This window comes from Aquarana catesbeiana, linkage group LG12 (genome assembly GCF_042186555.1).
Source record: "Aquarana catesbeiana isolate 2022-GZ linkage group LG12, ASM4218655v1, whole genome shotgun sequence".
NCBI classification, from domain to species: Eukaryota; Metazoa; Chordata; class Amphibia; order Anura; family Ranidae; genus Aquarana; species Aquarana catesbeiana.
Genome location: NC_133335.1, coordinates 215,868,927 through 215,885,015, shown reverse-complemented (window position 1 = coordinate 215,885,015; position 16,089 = coordinate 215,868,927). Strand labels below are relative to the sequence as shown.

The 16,089-nt window shown below is 46.6% G+C and overlaps 1 protein-coding gene across 1 annotated transcript in view; it reads right to left on the bottom strand.

Moving 5' to 3' along the window:
* Positions 1-14,936, bottom strand: part of CANT1 (calcium activated nucleotidase 1) — a 20,082-nt gene extending 5,146 nt beyond the window's left edge. The window contains exons 1-3 of the mRNA XM_073606683.1: positions 14,787-14,936; positions 7,303-7,959; positions 4,196-4,399 (exon numbers count right to left, since the gene is read on the bottom strand). Coding sequence (XP_073462784.1) covers positions 4,196-4,399; positions 7,303-7,933 — 835 coding nt within the window. The 5' untranslated portion in view covers positions 7,934-7,959; positions 14,787-14,936. The remainder of the gene's footprint in view (positions 1-4,195; positions 4,400-7,302; positions 7,960-14,786) is intronic.
* Positions 14,937-16,089: the final 1,153 nt, after the last annotated feature.

The window sequence follows — 16,089 nt, the reverse complement described above, 5'->3', positions numbered from 1 at the left end:
AGCAGTCGTTCAAATACAATTTTTGGGGAAAAAAATTACACTTTAATGAATAAAAAAAAAAACAAAAACAAAAAAAACTAACCAGTAAAGTTAGCCCAATTTTTTTTTGTATAATGTGAAAGATTTTACGCTGCGAGAATTGTGATCTTTATTCTAAGCAAAAGAATTGTGATTCTCATTTTGGCCAGAATCGTGCAGCTCTAATATATATTACTTATACATTAGCAGAGACCCTAGAGAATAATGGCGGTCGTTGCAATGTTTTATGTCACACTGTATTTTGCGTAGCGGTCTTTCAAAAGCAATTTTTGGGGAAAAAATACATTGAATTACCCCTTCAGCCCCGGAAGGATTTACCTCCTTCCTGACTAGGCCATCTTTTGCGATACGGCACTGCATCGCTTTAACTAACGATTGCGCGGTCGTGCGACGTTGTACCCAAACAAAACGTATGTCTTTTTTTCCCACAAAATGAGCTCTATATTGGTGGCATTTGATCACCTCTGTGGTTTTTATTTTTCACGCTATAAAAACAAGAAAGGAGCGACATAAGTTTTTACTTTCTTCTATAAAACAAAAACAAAATGTATTCATCAGTTTAGGCCGATATGTATTCTGCTACATATTTGTGGTAAAAAAAAAAAATCGCAGTAAGCGTATATTGATTAGTTTGTGCAAAAGTTAACGCGTCTACAAAAGAGGGGATAGATTTATGGCGTTTTTATTTTTTATTAGTAATGGTGGGCGATCAGTGATTTCTAGCGGGACTGCAACATTGTGGCGGACAGATCGGACACCTAACTGACATTTTTCATACTTTTTTGGTAACCAGTGACATAATTACAGTGATCAGTGCTAAAAATATGCACTGTTATTGTACTAATGACACTGGCAGGGAAGGGGTTAACACCAGGGGCGATCAAGGAGTTAAATGTGTTGCCGGGTTTGAGTTTTCTAACTGTAAGGAGGACTGTGTGACTGGGGAAACACACAGATCCGTCTCCCTGCATAGCATATAGGATCTGTGTGATCTCCCATCAATACTGGGATTTGCCTCGTTTACACTGGCAGATCCCCGTTCTGTCACTTCGGGGAGCTATCGCAGGTGGCAGGAAGACATAGAGTCCGCCGGACCCGCTGATTGGCTCCCCCTACTGGCCAATGGAAGCGCCCGCTGCTTGCGGCCAATTAGCTGCATCAGTTGTTATTACAAGAAAGCCGACTTTTGGCAAGTGGTTAACTGTTTGTAGCCCCGCCCACAGTAGTTGTACAGGCCAGGCAACGTACCCCCATTGATAACGTCATGTATGACGAAACGCGTCTGGAGGAAGGCACATAGTGACGTCACCACGTGATTGTACTAGGAGGACAGGCTCCGTTTGTTTGTGCTGGCCAGCATCTTTTTTAATACGCATACCAAGTTCATCATAGATGCAAGTGCATTACTTTATTTTAAAAAATATATTTAAGCAATATCACACTTTGGTCAGTCTTCTTTCTTCTGAGGTATCCACCTGAGTTAAGATGGACTCCATAGTGGGAGAGAGAGAGCACGATTTGGATGATCCAGTCTGCTGATACTGGTGAGGACATCCGCAAGCTAAAAGCCGCAGCTGGGTTATGGCCACCTTCCCTTTATGCTTGACATCTGGTAAGCAGATTTATATTACGGTGGTTGGGCACCCTCTTGTCTGTGTTGGATTACACTGTGGTGACATCAAGATTTCAAAGTGATTCAATATGGACTTTTTATTAATTTTTTATAATTTGTATGTTTTGATTTGATTGATCGAAACTTTTGCAGCGCAGCTTCCCTATTCTGAGCTATTCCTTGTGTGTATCCCAATTCATGCTGCTGCTTGTCTAAGGTGTATTTTTATTTATTTAACTGTACAGAAGTTTTAGCGCGGTTGTTCCCTTTTTTGCAAAGTTACCAGTATGTCGCCGAGTTTCTTCCGACCTGTGCTCTGATTGGACGCATCACAAGTTTGGCAGCTGATTTCAGCCAATGATTTTGGACTGAAGTCAGCGGATCGGCTTTAGCCAATGACACACAGAGTTCTGTGTTTTCCAAAACACAGAACTCTGTTCCAAAACACAGAACTCTGTATACTGTAAACAGCAATCTAGCTGCTTCTTCTGCATGCAAAGCAGAGAGAAAAAAAACAGACATATGGTAAAGTAAAAGCAGCAGACATTACACATTGTTAGGCATACAGTTAACGCTTAGATCGCTCCTAGATGTTAACCCCCTTCCCAGCCAGAGTCATTAATACAGTGACAGTTTATAGTATTAGCACTGATCTCTATATTATTGTCACTATTGATGTCAGTGTTAGGTGTACCTGTCAGCCAGGTGTAGGCAACCTTTGAATGGTGGAGATCTACCATAACAACATTAAAGAGAGCAAAGATCACAGAGGTGCTACGTTTTTTCAAGAAATTAACTAGCAATCCCCCTAGAGGTCAGTAATGAGTAGAACAGTGTACAGAGGTCAGTAATGAGTAGAGCAGTGTACAGAGGTCAGTAGTGAGTAGAGCAGTGTACAGAGGTCAGTAGTGAGTAGAGCAGTGTACAGAGGTCAGTAGTGAGTAGAGCAGTGTACAGAGGTCAGTAGTGAGTAGAGCAGTGTACATAGGTCAGTAATGAGTAGAGCAGTGTACAGAGGTCAGTAGTGAGTAGGGAAGTGTACAGAGGTCAGTAGTGAGTAGGGAAGTGTACAGAGGTCAGTAGTGAGTAGAGCAGTGTACAGAGGTCAGTAGTGAGTAGAGCAGTGTACAGAGGTCAGTAGTGAGTAGAGCAGTGTACAGAGGTCAGTAGTGAGTAGGGAAGTGTACAGAGGTCAGTAGTGAGTAGAGCAGTGTACAGAGGTCAGTAGTGAGTAGAGCAGTGTACAGAGGTCAGTAGTGAGTAGAGCAGTGTACAGAGGTCAGTAGTGAGTAGAGCAGTGTACAGAGGTCAGTAGTGAGTAGAGCAGTGTACAGAGGTCAGTAGTGAGTAGAGCAATGTACAGAGGTCAGTAGTGAGTAGAGCAGTGTACAGAGGTCAGTAGTGAGTAGAGCAGTGTACAGAGGTCAGTAGTGAGTAGAGCAGTGTACAGAGGTCAGTAGTGAGTAGAGCAGTGTACAGAGGTCAGTAGTGAGTAGGGAAGTGTACAGAGGTCAGTAGTGAGTAGAGCAGTGTACAGAGGTCAGTAGTGAGTAGAGCAGTGTACAGAGGTCAGTAGTGAGTAGAGCAGTGTACAGAGGTCAGTAGTGAGTAGAGCAGTGTACAGAGGTCAGTAGTGAGTAGAGCAGTGTACAGAGGTCAGTAGTGAGTAGAGCAGTGTACAGAGGTCAGTAATGAGTAGAGCAGTGTACAGAGGTCAGTAATGAGTAGAGCAGTGTACAGAGGTCAGTAGTGAGTAGAGCAGTGTACAGGGATCAGTAGGGCAGATGACAGGGAGTAGCAGGGCAAAGGACAAGGGGTCAGCAAGGCAGTGTATTTGGGTGGAGGGGGTCAGGAAAGCACAGTATAGGAGTGGTCAGACGAGCCAGGTGCATGTGCGCAACACAGGGGGGGTCAGGCAGATCCGTTATTGGGGGTCAGGAGGGTACAGTACGGGTCTGGAGTCCATTATACTGGGGAGGGTCAGAAGGGTCCATAAGTGTTTTTTTTTTTATGCAGAGCAGCGCAGGGAAGCTGCTGTTGCAGATATACCTGTTCTGGTGTGCTAGTTCCCGCCGGCCCTTTTTCTGGGGAAATAGTACTGGGGGTTAAGAAGGAACAGTTCTGGGTAGGGATCAGTGCATACTTCCAACGGGTCTTGAGTCAATGATACGGGGGGGGGGAGGGGGAGTCAGGAGGGCACACTTCAGGTATGTCTGGAAGGTACAGTACTGGAGGGTCAGAGGAGCACAGTACTGGGAGTCAGCAAGACAGTGTAAAGGGGGGGGGTCAGGAAGGCCTGATACAGGCAGTTTTAGGAGGGCACATGGTACTGGGGGGGGGGGGTCAGAGGGGTCCATAAGCAGTTTCTTGATGCAGAGCAGCGCAGGGAAGCCTGCTGTGGCAGATCTACCTGTTCTGGTGCGGTAATCCCCGCCAGCCCTTCTCTCTCATCACATGTCACCCATAGAATGAACTAAAGATGTGGGCCGAGCTTGAAGCCCGAGCACCAGCAAAGCTGACTTTTTTCCCTACTTGCCCAATTACCTGGAGGCTGAATCCCAGCAGCTTCTCGCAGAGAATTGTAATTGGGAACCCAGTTATGGTGCTGAACATCCCCATGGGGTCCGACCACCTTTATCCATTCTGGGTATTCATTCAGCACCTTCCCCGTTGTTGTGGTCCACTCCTTCCCCAGTCCACCGACATACAGAAGTTCATCCTTTACTGCCAACCACTCCGCTTTAAAACCTGGGGAAAGAATTAAACACATAAATCACAATGAGATTTCAAGCTGAACTCCAGGCAAACTACTAAGTGAACAGGCAAGAAAAGAAAGTCTCAACATACGGGTCCTTGTCACATAATGTGAAGAACATCGCCCAAATGCTCCCGATACAGAAACCGATACTTTGTGCGATTTGTGTCAATACAAAATGAATGGGCGCAAATCGCACTGCAAAGAATTGCATGTGAGTTGAACAGCAATGTGGTGCGATTCCTGTCCGCATCACATGCGATTTTCCCCATTTTTCGTGTGTGTATATAGAAAGGGAAAAGCACCATCTAGTGGGCAGTTTAAAAAAAAAATGTTAGAACTCACAGTACATATCTGGCCACATTTAAAATAATCTACATAGGTGTCCTGGTCCGTCGATGATAGCAAATCAGGGCCGCTGGAGGTAATCACAGAGCTGGAGGAGATGTAGAGGCGGTCCGCCCCCAAGCTGACCTCACTTACGCCCTATACTAACAGGGTCCCGGAACTTCTCCTCCAGCGACCCTGATTTGCTATCATCTGCAGACCAGGACACCTATGTAGATTATTTTAAATGTGGCCAGATATATACTGAGAAATCTAAAATTTTTTTTTTTTTTCTAAGAGGGCAGCAAAGCGTGGCAATCTCCCTCCATCCTTGGAGAAGTGGATGAGTGAGAAGCATCGCTTGTGTGCAGGAGGTTGTTCTTACTGTCGCTGCAATGAACACCTGTCATTCCCCGGGCACAGGGAAACGTCTGTGTGAATGACGCCCCGAGGTACTCATACTACCCCAGAAATTCCGAAGGGTACAAGAAGGCCACACCTTGCAATGTGAAAGGCAAGAATGAAGTAAGGTTGGCTATACATGGGCCAGTTGTTTCTGTCCTACCAGTGGGTTGAACGAAAAACAAACAAAAAAAAAAAAAAAATTACTTGACTGTCAAATCCACACATTTGTGGTAAATGAGGGGGTCCTCCCCACTGCGCTACTGCATTCTGACAGCGGGGAGACTCCCCTGCCATCAGAATACACAGATCGGCGCTGCAGCCTATTGCCTGTGTTGCTGATCGAGCGTCTTTTATTAGACATGGCGGTTGAATAGAAGTCAGTCTGTAGATCAACTTCTGTTCAATCGCAGTGGCCACAGATGGATCGAAATTCGTCTGGTCCCTGCTGAACCATTTCCATTCACATATGAGCAGTTTAAAGGATATGTAAAGGTTCAATAAAAAAACAAACATGTCATACTTACCTCCTCTGTGCAGTTGGTTTTGCACAGAGCGGCCCCGATCCTCCTCTTCTGGGGTCCCTCAGCGGCACTTCTGGCTCCTCCACTTCTCGAGTGCCCCGCTGGAGAGCCGCTCTCCCTTGGGGCAATCATGCGGGCGCGCTCCTGCGTCCTGCTGCTGCGTCCCTTGACACAGACAGCAGGACTCGGCCCCGCCCACCGGCTCCCGCGTCATTGGATTTGATTGACAGCAACGGGAGCCAATGGCTGCGCTCCTATCAATCTATCCAATCAGGACCCAAGACATTGGCTGGAGCTGGTGTGCTCATCCCAGTCTCTGGAAAGACCGGGGTCAGGTAAGTAAAAGAGGGGGCTGCTGCATCACAGGAGGTTTTTCCCCTTAATGCATAGAATGCATTAAGGGGAAAAACCTTGAGGGTTTACAACCCCTTTAAGTATATAATACTGTTTTTTCTTACAGGTATATTCCTATATAAGTACCAGGTCTCGAAAAATCCCAGGCTTGGAGCGTGTGAGGTGGTGTCAGCAGTGAATGGGCTGACAAAAGCCCAGGTGCCAGGATGCAATATATAGTTGCCATGGTGACCTGGCGCCTGGGCTTTTGTCAGTCCATTCACTGCTGACACCATCTCACACACACCAAGCCTGGCGGGCGCTGAGGCTGGATAGGTGGGTTCTTAGTCAGAGAGTCAGGCAATTAAGTTCTCCTCACTGGACGGGTCCCGAAAGCAGTCTTTGTCTTTAAGAGACTGGACCTTCCATCCCTGGGGTGTGTGCTGGGCCAAGCTGTGAAGTTGATTGGGCAGGATCAGATGTGCCATCTGTCCGGGGGATAGATCAGATGTTGGGGGTCGGAGCCCTGTCTCAGTCGGGCAATGCAGGGTGTAGCGGGCAGTCAGCCCTCCACTCTCCAGGTGGCTGGTGGTTGGGTGGGAGGAAGATGGAGCATCACCGCCATGGGCTGCACGGTGAGCGACAAAGAAAGCGGCTGTTCCACACGCCCTGTGTCATGTATCCTGGGCTCTGCTTGCCCATCTGTGGGCCTGGAACCGGTATAGCGGATGTCCCTGGGTAGAAGGGAGAGAGGAGAGCAGATACATGTCTCCTCCCCTTCTTGTTGCAGACCCGAAAGTGTCGTGTACGACATCACTTCCGGGTCCCCGTTAACCGTTTCCCCGGTGTTTCGTCAGATTAGGCGATACGTCAGAATGTGTAACATAAGTGACGTTTTGTTGCCGCCATCTTGCTACACCCCGCACTCCTCCACAGTAAGGATACAAAGAGAAGGAGCAAGCGGACATCTTGTTACACCCACCGGAGTTTTGCATTTTACACTTTTTTTAACAGTAAACTGAGTTTATATAATGAAATACAGTACTTAGAACACAGTGTGAATGTTTACCTGTTGAATTTTAAAAGCAGCGACCTTCTGTCCAATTAGCAAACCTATGAGATCCGCACGCTTGCCGCAGCTTTTAAAATTCAACATCTAAACAGTCACGCTGAGTTGTAAGTACTGTATTTGCACAAAAGAAAAAAAACGTGTAAACTGCGAAAGAGTTTGAACTGGGCACACACACAAATACTTTGCAAAATAGTTGAGAACGATAACCAAAGCATCAGGTTCTCTTTCAAGGACTCACCTTTATCCACTGTGCCATCACCATCCGTAAGTATAACCCATGGCACAGCTTTGCTCCCCTCCAGCCGGTAGACCACCCCGGTGCGATCATCCACCGAGTACAACTTCCCATTGAAAACTATCAACTCAGAGAGCTCCATCCCACGTCCCTTCTCCGCCAAGTGAGTCTCTACTACAGTGTCCTCCTTGTCCCATTCCACCGTCACCCGGTCCCCGCTATCATACAGCGTCAAGTGGCCTTTCTTTAGGTAGCTGAACCACGTGTTGTCTTTGGTGCTGCGAGAGTCGGTGTCCAAGTCAGCGATGATGGCGATCTGGTAGCGCAGTCCGTCCAGCAACCTCTGAGGAGCGGTGAGCGGGTAGGTGTCGTTATACAGTTCTCCTGCTAGAGCTTGGGCCATCCGCCAGTTGTGGGCGTTGGGCACTGGAGAGCGGGTGTACGAAGACCGGTGGAAGCATAGCAGCAATAGGAGCAGCGCCAAGACCACCCCGAACAGCAAGATGGCACGCCAGCGTGGCCTGAAACGGGGGTCTGCAGTCTTTGTCATGGAGGCCAGAACGGGAAGGCCACCCACACTGATGCGCAAGGGGCTCATAGATTCTTTACATTCCAGTAGTGTGTAGGGATTCATAAGGCATCGGTGTGGTCAGCCAGACCCTGTTTAACAAAGAAAAACAGGATTAGTATTAGTGTTGTCATACAACTCAATTGCATTCCTCTTTTTTTTTTTTTTTTTTTTTTTACAATTTTGAGTTCCCCATATTTGTCCCATCTTCCCTAGGTGCCCTGTAACACAAGCTGAAATGTTGCACAGAGTGCTCTTGGCACACCACCACTTAACACTGTAGTTAGCAAAGACTTGGTTGCTTTGATGATAAGCACCTGTCTCCAGCTCCCAGCACTTGCCCTTCCATCATCATTCCTCTTGCTGGGACTTGGTGGGAGCCAGAGACAAGTGCAATGAAGCCAAGCAGACGTCTCCTTGCTAGCACTGAGGTGTCAAGTGGCTATTTCCAGGGGGGTGTTTGGGGTGTCCTGTCTATAGCAGGTAAGGCACCTAACTTGGGTGCACTCGAGCCATTAACATACCAGCATGTCTTTGAAGTGAGGGGAAAAAGCCAGAGTACATGGAAGAAACCGATGCAAACAGAGGGAAAACATGCAAACTCTATGCATATGCCCTGGTCGGGATGTGAACCAAGGATCCTAGTGCTGCAAGACGCAAGTGCTAACCCAGCTGCTGTTAGAAACCACGGGGCCCAGAACAGACAACCTGACACGGGGCCACACATAGCCATTGCTTTGGTTATGAATGACCAGTCAGAGATCAGTACCGAACACTCATTGTGTTCATTTAGGAAAGGAAGGGGCAGGTAAATTACATATTTACTGGACCCTTCCCACGCTCTCCATCTTGAAGGATCCTATTGTGTGCTTGCAGCTGCCAGAGGGAAGGAGAGGAGTGAAACCAGAAGCACTGTGGGGGCACATAATGGGGGGGGGGGGGTAATTCCTAGAACCAATACCCTGTATGGCTCTCTGCAGCAGCAAAAAGCCAACGGGAGGGAGAAGAAAAAAATGCCAGCTTTCAGCTGCTGCAGAGAGAGCCATAAGGAGATGGGTTCAATTACTGGAAGCAGTCATGCCAATCACCCTCCCAAACCTCTTATCCATGGCCCTGGTGCTAACCACTAAGCCACTGTGCACCCCACAGATTTTCAGGTGCTCCTCCTAGTGTCCGACTATAGCCTTGGAGAAATCAAATATAAGATTCCAGGGTTCAAGTGTGTATTTTTGAGTTGCTACTGCAACCTTCATATGTACAGCGCTATCCAGGCACCATCAGGTGGGAGGTCAATCAGCGCTATCCAGGCACCATCAGATCGGAGGTCAAATCAGTGATATTCAGGCACTATGGGTTGACTGATATCGTTTTTTCAGGGCCGACATGATACCGATTTTTCAGCTGCCTTTAAGGTCGATAACCGATATCGGGTGCCGATATTCTGTAGATTTAAAGTTTTTATTTTTACACTGTCTTTTTACATTTTTTTTTAAATCACTTTTATTGATGTCACAAGGAATGTAAACATCCCTTGTGACAGTAATAGGCTGTGACGGGTACTCTTTATGGAGGGATCTGGGGTCTATAAGACCCCAAACCCCTCCACTGCATTTAAAAGTATTCAAAATGCCAAGATCGGCATTTTTGAATACTTTCTATTTTTTTTAAACTGGCGCCTTTAGGATGAGAGTAACCCGGAAGTGATGTCATCATGACATGACTTCCAGGTTACTAGATCCGAGAATGTTCGGGTCTCTGGCCAGCCGGCGGATGTGCTGGCTGGTCGCTCGGGCCTCCCGGTGGGACGGGAGATCCAGGCTGAGCCGCTACTTGTGATAACAGGCTACTTAGCCGCATCAGTTGTGATTACAACAAAGCTGACCGTCTGCTCTAAAGAATGGTACCGGCCGGGGTGCAGGGTCATGCATCACCCCAGTACAACCACTTGAAGCAATATCGGTAATAAATCGGCAAGTTTGCTACCGATTCTTCAAAAAAAGTGAATATTGGCTGCACAGATAATCCCCCTACCAGGCACTATCAGGTGGGAGGTCAATCAGCAACAACTCAAGAATCCCCTAGAAACCTCTCGAGGAACCCTGGTTGAGAATGGCTGGTGTAGGGTGTTTGTTCACCTTTTCATTTTTCTCTGAAAAGGTGAACCAACCTTTAAATCAGGGGGGTCTCAAACTGGCGGCCCTCCAGCTGTTGCGAAACTACAAGTCCCATGAGGCATTGCAAGGCTGACAGTTACAAGCATGACTCCCACAGGCAGAGGCATGACGGGACTTGTAGACTTGTAGTTTTGCAACAGCTGGAGGCCCACCAGTTTGAGACCCCTGCTTTAAATACACATATACTCTTAAGGAAAGATTGTTGTTGAAATAAAAAAATTTGGCAACAGGTTTTCTTTAAATGGTAGAGAAAACTTTCAATCACAACTCTCTCCTCTCCTGACCCATTGGGGGGGGGGGGGGGGGTCAGTGAGAAAATGCCTGGGCCTTGAAGGTCGTGAATGCCCCCCCTTATAGTGTTGGTCAGAATGCCACCCTTTCAGACAGCTAAGATCATTGGTGTCATGCTGCTGTCTCTGTTATGTGGCAATGGACACGGAGCTATCCAAGCACCATCAGATGGGAGGTCAATCTGCAACCACTCAAGGGACCTCTAGGAACCTCTTAAGGAACCCTGGTTGAGAATGGCTGTTGTAGGGTGTTCGTTCACCTTTTCATTTTTTTCCAAAGTGAACGACCATAGATGGTTCGAATCTCGGCTGGTTCAGCAGCGAACCATGTATGGACAGGATGAATGTATCCAAATGAAGGATTGATCAACTTGGGTACAACCAGCCTGTCGTATTTTGCATGCGATGGTAAGAGTTTTCTTTAAATGGGGGGGGGGGGGGGCCTTTCAATCACAACTCTCTCCTTTCCTACCCTGAGGATAGTGGCGCTGGTATAGGTTTAAACAGAAAAGATATTCACCTGCGCTGGTGCGGAGGGCCTTAGTGAAAAGTGGTAGTATTTCCTGATGATGTAAATATAAAGTGAACAAGCATGTCCCGCTGACTAGGGGGAAGTCCAAAAGGCTATGTATGAAAAAGGAAGAAGGTAGGTGCAAGGCCTGATGCATTGAACAAGATATAAAAAAAAACTTTATTCCAAACAAATTGGTATGTACAAGGAAAATACTACGTGTTCATGAATACATAGATAACAGTGATCTCATTTGATAAAATAGTATGAATTGATGCCCATACAAGGGATAAATGAATAAATTCCTAATGCGTTTCGAGGGGGTTTCCTCTTCATCAGAGCCTTAGACAGCCAAAACTGGTCTGTAGGTTGTATGTCTATATAGAGAGAAACGACTGGATGGGAGGTATATTGCACGATGAATGGTACATTCTTATAGGCGGATTCTCCTTTATTGTGGTAGTGTTTCTTTCCACATTGCAGCGCTCTATATAGGACAGATATCGATAGAATTGCAGACACTAATCAAAATGTTACAGCCATAGTAGTATAAAATATATATATATATATATATATATCTCATACTTAGTGCGTAACTATTCGTTAACAACCCAATTAATAACAACAGTTTTTATAATGATCTTTTTCATGCTTTCATTACACGCGAGTCTACTAAGACCAGTTTTGGCTGTCTAGGGCTCTGATGAAGAGGAAACCCCTCGAAACGCGCTAGCCATTTATTCTATTATCCCTTGTATGGGCATCAATTCTTACTATTTTATCAAATGAGATCACTGTTATTTATTTATCCTTTTTCATAGATAGTGGCGCTGGCTCCTTCCTCCTGCTCGGGTGATCCAAGCTCACACACGTCCAGGAGGAAGACCCTCCTTTGGTCACCTTTTAAAAAGGTTGTTCCAAAAGCCGAACACACACACACACACACGTGGATCTACAAACTTTACATAAAGAGAAATGAGGTGGGGTGTCCGGATCCGTCTGTAAATGCAAAGTCCATTCCATGGAGTCTGAAAAAACAAGTTTATCAAGCAAACACGGATTTACCACCACGTAACAATGGGTGTGACGGCCTTCTCAGATATGCATTGAGCTCCACCTAGATCCTTTCTATTCTTCTGATATTGACACAGCAAGAAAAACGCCCTAATGGACCGTCCTACTGTGGAAGATGAATACCATTAAACTCTTTGTCATTAGAATATGAAAGCGCCGTCATTACAAGTATCAGTGGTAGACGTGTAAACAGAAACAGAGTTTCATTAAATAGAATGACCCCCCCCCCATGGGTCACAACTACAATCCAATCTGCCGTCTGCTGGTCACACACACACACACACACATTCCAATGAATGGAAGCATTGATGTCCAAAAACCAAAATAACCAGCCTGTGTAGGAGGCGATTGTATCTCTTGTGACACCGCCATGGATCTCTCACCGCCCGATTGTCACAGCCATGCATGAAAAGTTGGTCACTCTGTCTATGCAAATATTGGAATGTGTACAGGGAAATGGAATACAAGCTGGAGAAGGTTTACTGCAAGAATCTTTGGCAGTTATTTGACCCCAAAAAGTAAATATGAAGTTGTTACAGTAATTATCATGGCGGTAGGAACTTTTAGTGCTGTAGTTTTTGTCACACAGACCGATGTCATAAACTCCTGGTAACCGCCAATATATACCCTTCATGTAACCCCCAACACTCAGCCTCCCTGTAACCTTCAACGCCTCCCCTCCCTCCAACATCTCCCCCCCCCCCCCGCAACCCCCAACATCTACCCCCTCCCTTCAACACCCAACATCTACCTATATCCCCCCCACCCCTGCAACCCCCAACATTCACCCTCCAAACCCCAACAACTGCCCTCCCTGCAAACCCCCCAACATCTGCCCACCCTGCAAACCCCCCAACATCTGCCCACCCTGCAAACCCCCCAACATCTGCCCACCCTGCAATCCCCCAACATCTGCCCACTCTGCAATCCCCCAACATCTGCCCACCCTGCAAACCCCCCAACATCTGCCCACCCTGCAAACCCCCCAACATCTGCCCACCCTGCAAACCCCCCAACATCTGCCCACCCTGCAAACCCCCCAACATCTGCCCACCCTGCAAACCCCCCAACATCTGCCCACCCTGCAAGCCCCCAACATCTGCCCACCCTGCAGGACCCCCCACATCTGCCCACCCTGCAAGCCCCCCCACATCTGCCCTCCCTGCAAACCCCCCAACATCTGCCCACCCTGCAAACCCCAACATCTGCCCACCCTGCAAACCCCCCAACATCTGCCCACCCTGCAATCCCCCAACATCTGCCCACTCTGCAATCCCCCAACATCTGCCCACCCTGCAAACCCCCCAACATCTGCCCACCCTGCAAACCCCCCAACATCTGCCCACCCTGCAAGCCCCCAACATCTGCCCACCCTGCAGGACCCCCCACATCTGCCCACCCTGCAAGCCCCCCCACATCTGCCCACCTTGCAAGCCCCCCCACATCTACACTCCCTGCAACCTAGAAACACCTCCCCTCCCTGCAATCCCCAACATCTATCCTCCCTATAAAACTTTCAACACCTCCCTTCCCTGCTAACCCCCAACACTCAGAATCCTTGTAAACCCAACACATACCCTCCCTGTAACCCCCATAGCCTCCAACCCCCTAGATCTACCCTTTTTGTAACCACCATCTACTTACCTTTAAGCACCAAAACAATCCCACTCTATTACCCCACCATAAACCTTCCCAGTAATCCCCAATATGTACCCTCCATGTAAGACAGGCCACGGGTTTCAGGAAACAAAATCGTCAGCCTTCCGAAGAATACTTTCCACAGAGCTATTGTGTTCTGCCAAGGGGGTAAACACGGGAAGCCGTTGGCCACTCACAATCTAATACCGAAAATGCAACATGCTGGTTGTTCCCAAGTTGATTGATGGATTGACTTGGGTACAATCAGCATGCCCAGACATGGTCCTAATCTTGGGCCGGTCCCCGCTGAACCAGCTGAGATTTGAACCATCTATGACCTTGTAGCCCCCCAACACCTACCTTTCCCATATCCATGCCACTAACCTTACCTGTAATTCCCAACAATAGTGTCAATGTCCTTGCTCCGAATTGTTCTGACTTCCCCCTTCCCAGATTCAGATTGAACCCTCCCAGTGATCCTCTGGACGGGGCCATGTAGGGGCAGCCCATGAGTTCATACCCATCACTTCTGGTCATCAGAGACTTCCGTTCCCAGATTCTCATTGACTCGTCTGATCCTTCCGTCTTCTCACTCCCAATAGGAATGGAAGGTTGGTCCGGGGCTGCCATCACCCCACGAGTACCGGGTGACCCTACCAATCCAATCCAATGGTCACCATCCATCGCCTACGGGGACTATTTATTACACAGGAACAGACGGGACTGGCTCAGGGATTTGTGGAAAAACTTCCATAGGAGGCAATGCAATGAATCCCAATTATGAAGAATCCATATCCTTCAGGACGATCGTTATTCCTGACCCTTCATAACCCAACATTGGATGGCGTGTCCCCCAATGTGCGCAGTATGTGCAGGACACGCGGGTCCCGGGGGGAGGGGGGGCCCATTTTGCACTCACTGTACATACTGGGGGTTCCATAAGAGACCCCCCCATAAATATGTACGCTCCGCCGCCCCATGCAGGCGCCTTTCTGGACCAAACTCGCCATCTGACCATCCAAAACATCCACCGACCACCCAATTCTAAGATCTTTATCACATTGCAACATTGTAACCTTCCAGAGTATTCTATAGGAGATAGCAACTTATATAATTTACAATAATGACCCCTTCCCCCATCTAATAGAGGAGAGCTATGCACTGAGCATCAGATCTACCACCCCTGGGGGGGTGTCCAGTCTACAAATCACACCGAGGGACCGGCTACTTACCTCTGATCTGGTCCCAGACAAATCCGATCACCGACCCATCACCAGCACAATCCAGCACTGCCACTGCACTTCCTGCTTCCACAGCAAACTACATCTCCCGGCATGCTCTGCGCTACCAGCCTACAACTCCTGGTCCCGCCCACTCCACAGGCTCCTGTCCGCCACCTGCTGGTGATGGGCCGATCTGCAGGCTGTGGGAGATTATTACCAGTCTTCCTCTATAGGGAACTACATCTCCCAGAAGGCTCCACTCCCCCCAGCCTTCATCCCCCAGCACCGCCCTCGCTACAGGCTCCAGTCTGCCTCTGCTGGCCAGGGGCGGATCTGCAGGCTATCTTTAATTCCTGTTGTTGCTATTATACCATTTTTCCTATATAATAATAATAATAATACAAATAAATCATCATAATAATAATTCTTTATTATTATTACACTAATAATACACTATAATTACACTAATTGGGAAAAAATAATAATAAAAATAATAATAAAAACAAAAATAATAATAATAATAATTTATTTTCTTTAATACACTATAATTACACAAATTGGAGTAATAATAAACATAACAATAATACACTATGTTTACACTAATTGAAAATAATAATATTATTAATAATAGTCATAATAACTGTTATTATTATTATTTTGTTTTCATGTATCATGTTTATTGTGATTTGTGAATGTTTTGCATTTTTGTATGTCGAGATTTAAGATTGTTATGGAATAGGTTTGTCTTTTGCTAAAAATTAATAAAAAATAATTTAAACAACTATTATTATTATTTTATAATACACTATAATTACACTAATTGGATTATTATTATTGTTATTATTATTATTATACACTATAATTACACTAATTTAAATAATAATACATAAAATATAAAAAACAATAATGATAATAATAAATTTAATTATCATCATTCCAATCAGTTTCACTATCATCTATATCTATGTACTGAACCAACCTTTTATTGCCAGAGCTGTTTTTGCATATTTTTTTGCCACACGTTTAAAAAAAAATAATTTTAGGCCTGAAGATTGCCTAACATTATATATTTTTTGAAAGCAGACTCCCCGGTTACTCGTGCCCTTCCAGCATTGAAAAGGGATTAATCGTGCCCTTCCAGCACTGAAGGGGTTAACTGCACATCCAGCATCGCAAGGGTCCAATCAGACCACTCCTTCCACTTCCGCCCTTTCTATCAGAGCCCTCCTTCCCCTTCCGCCCTTTTTTTTCTGTCACTTCCTGTGTTTTACTTCCGCCCTTCCTGTCAGACCCCTCCCCTCCTCTCTCTCCC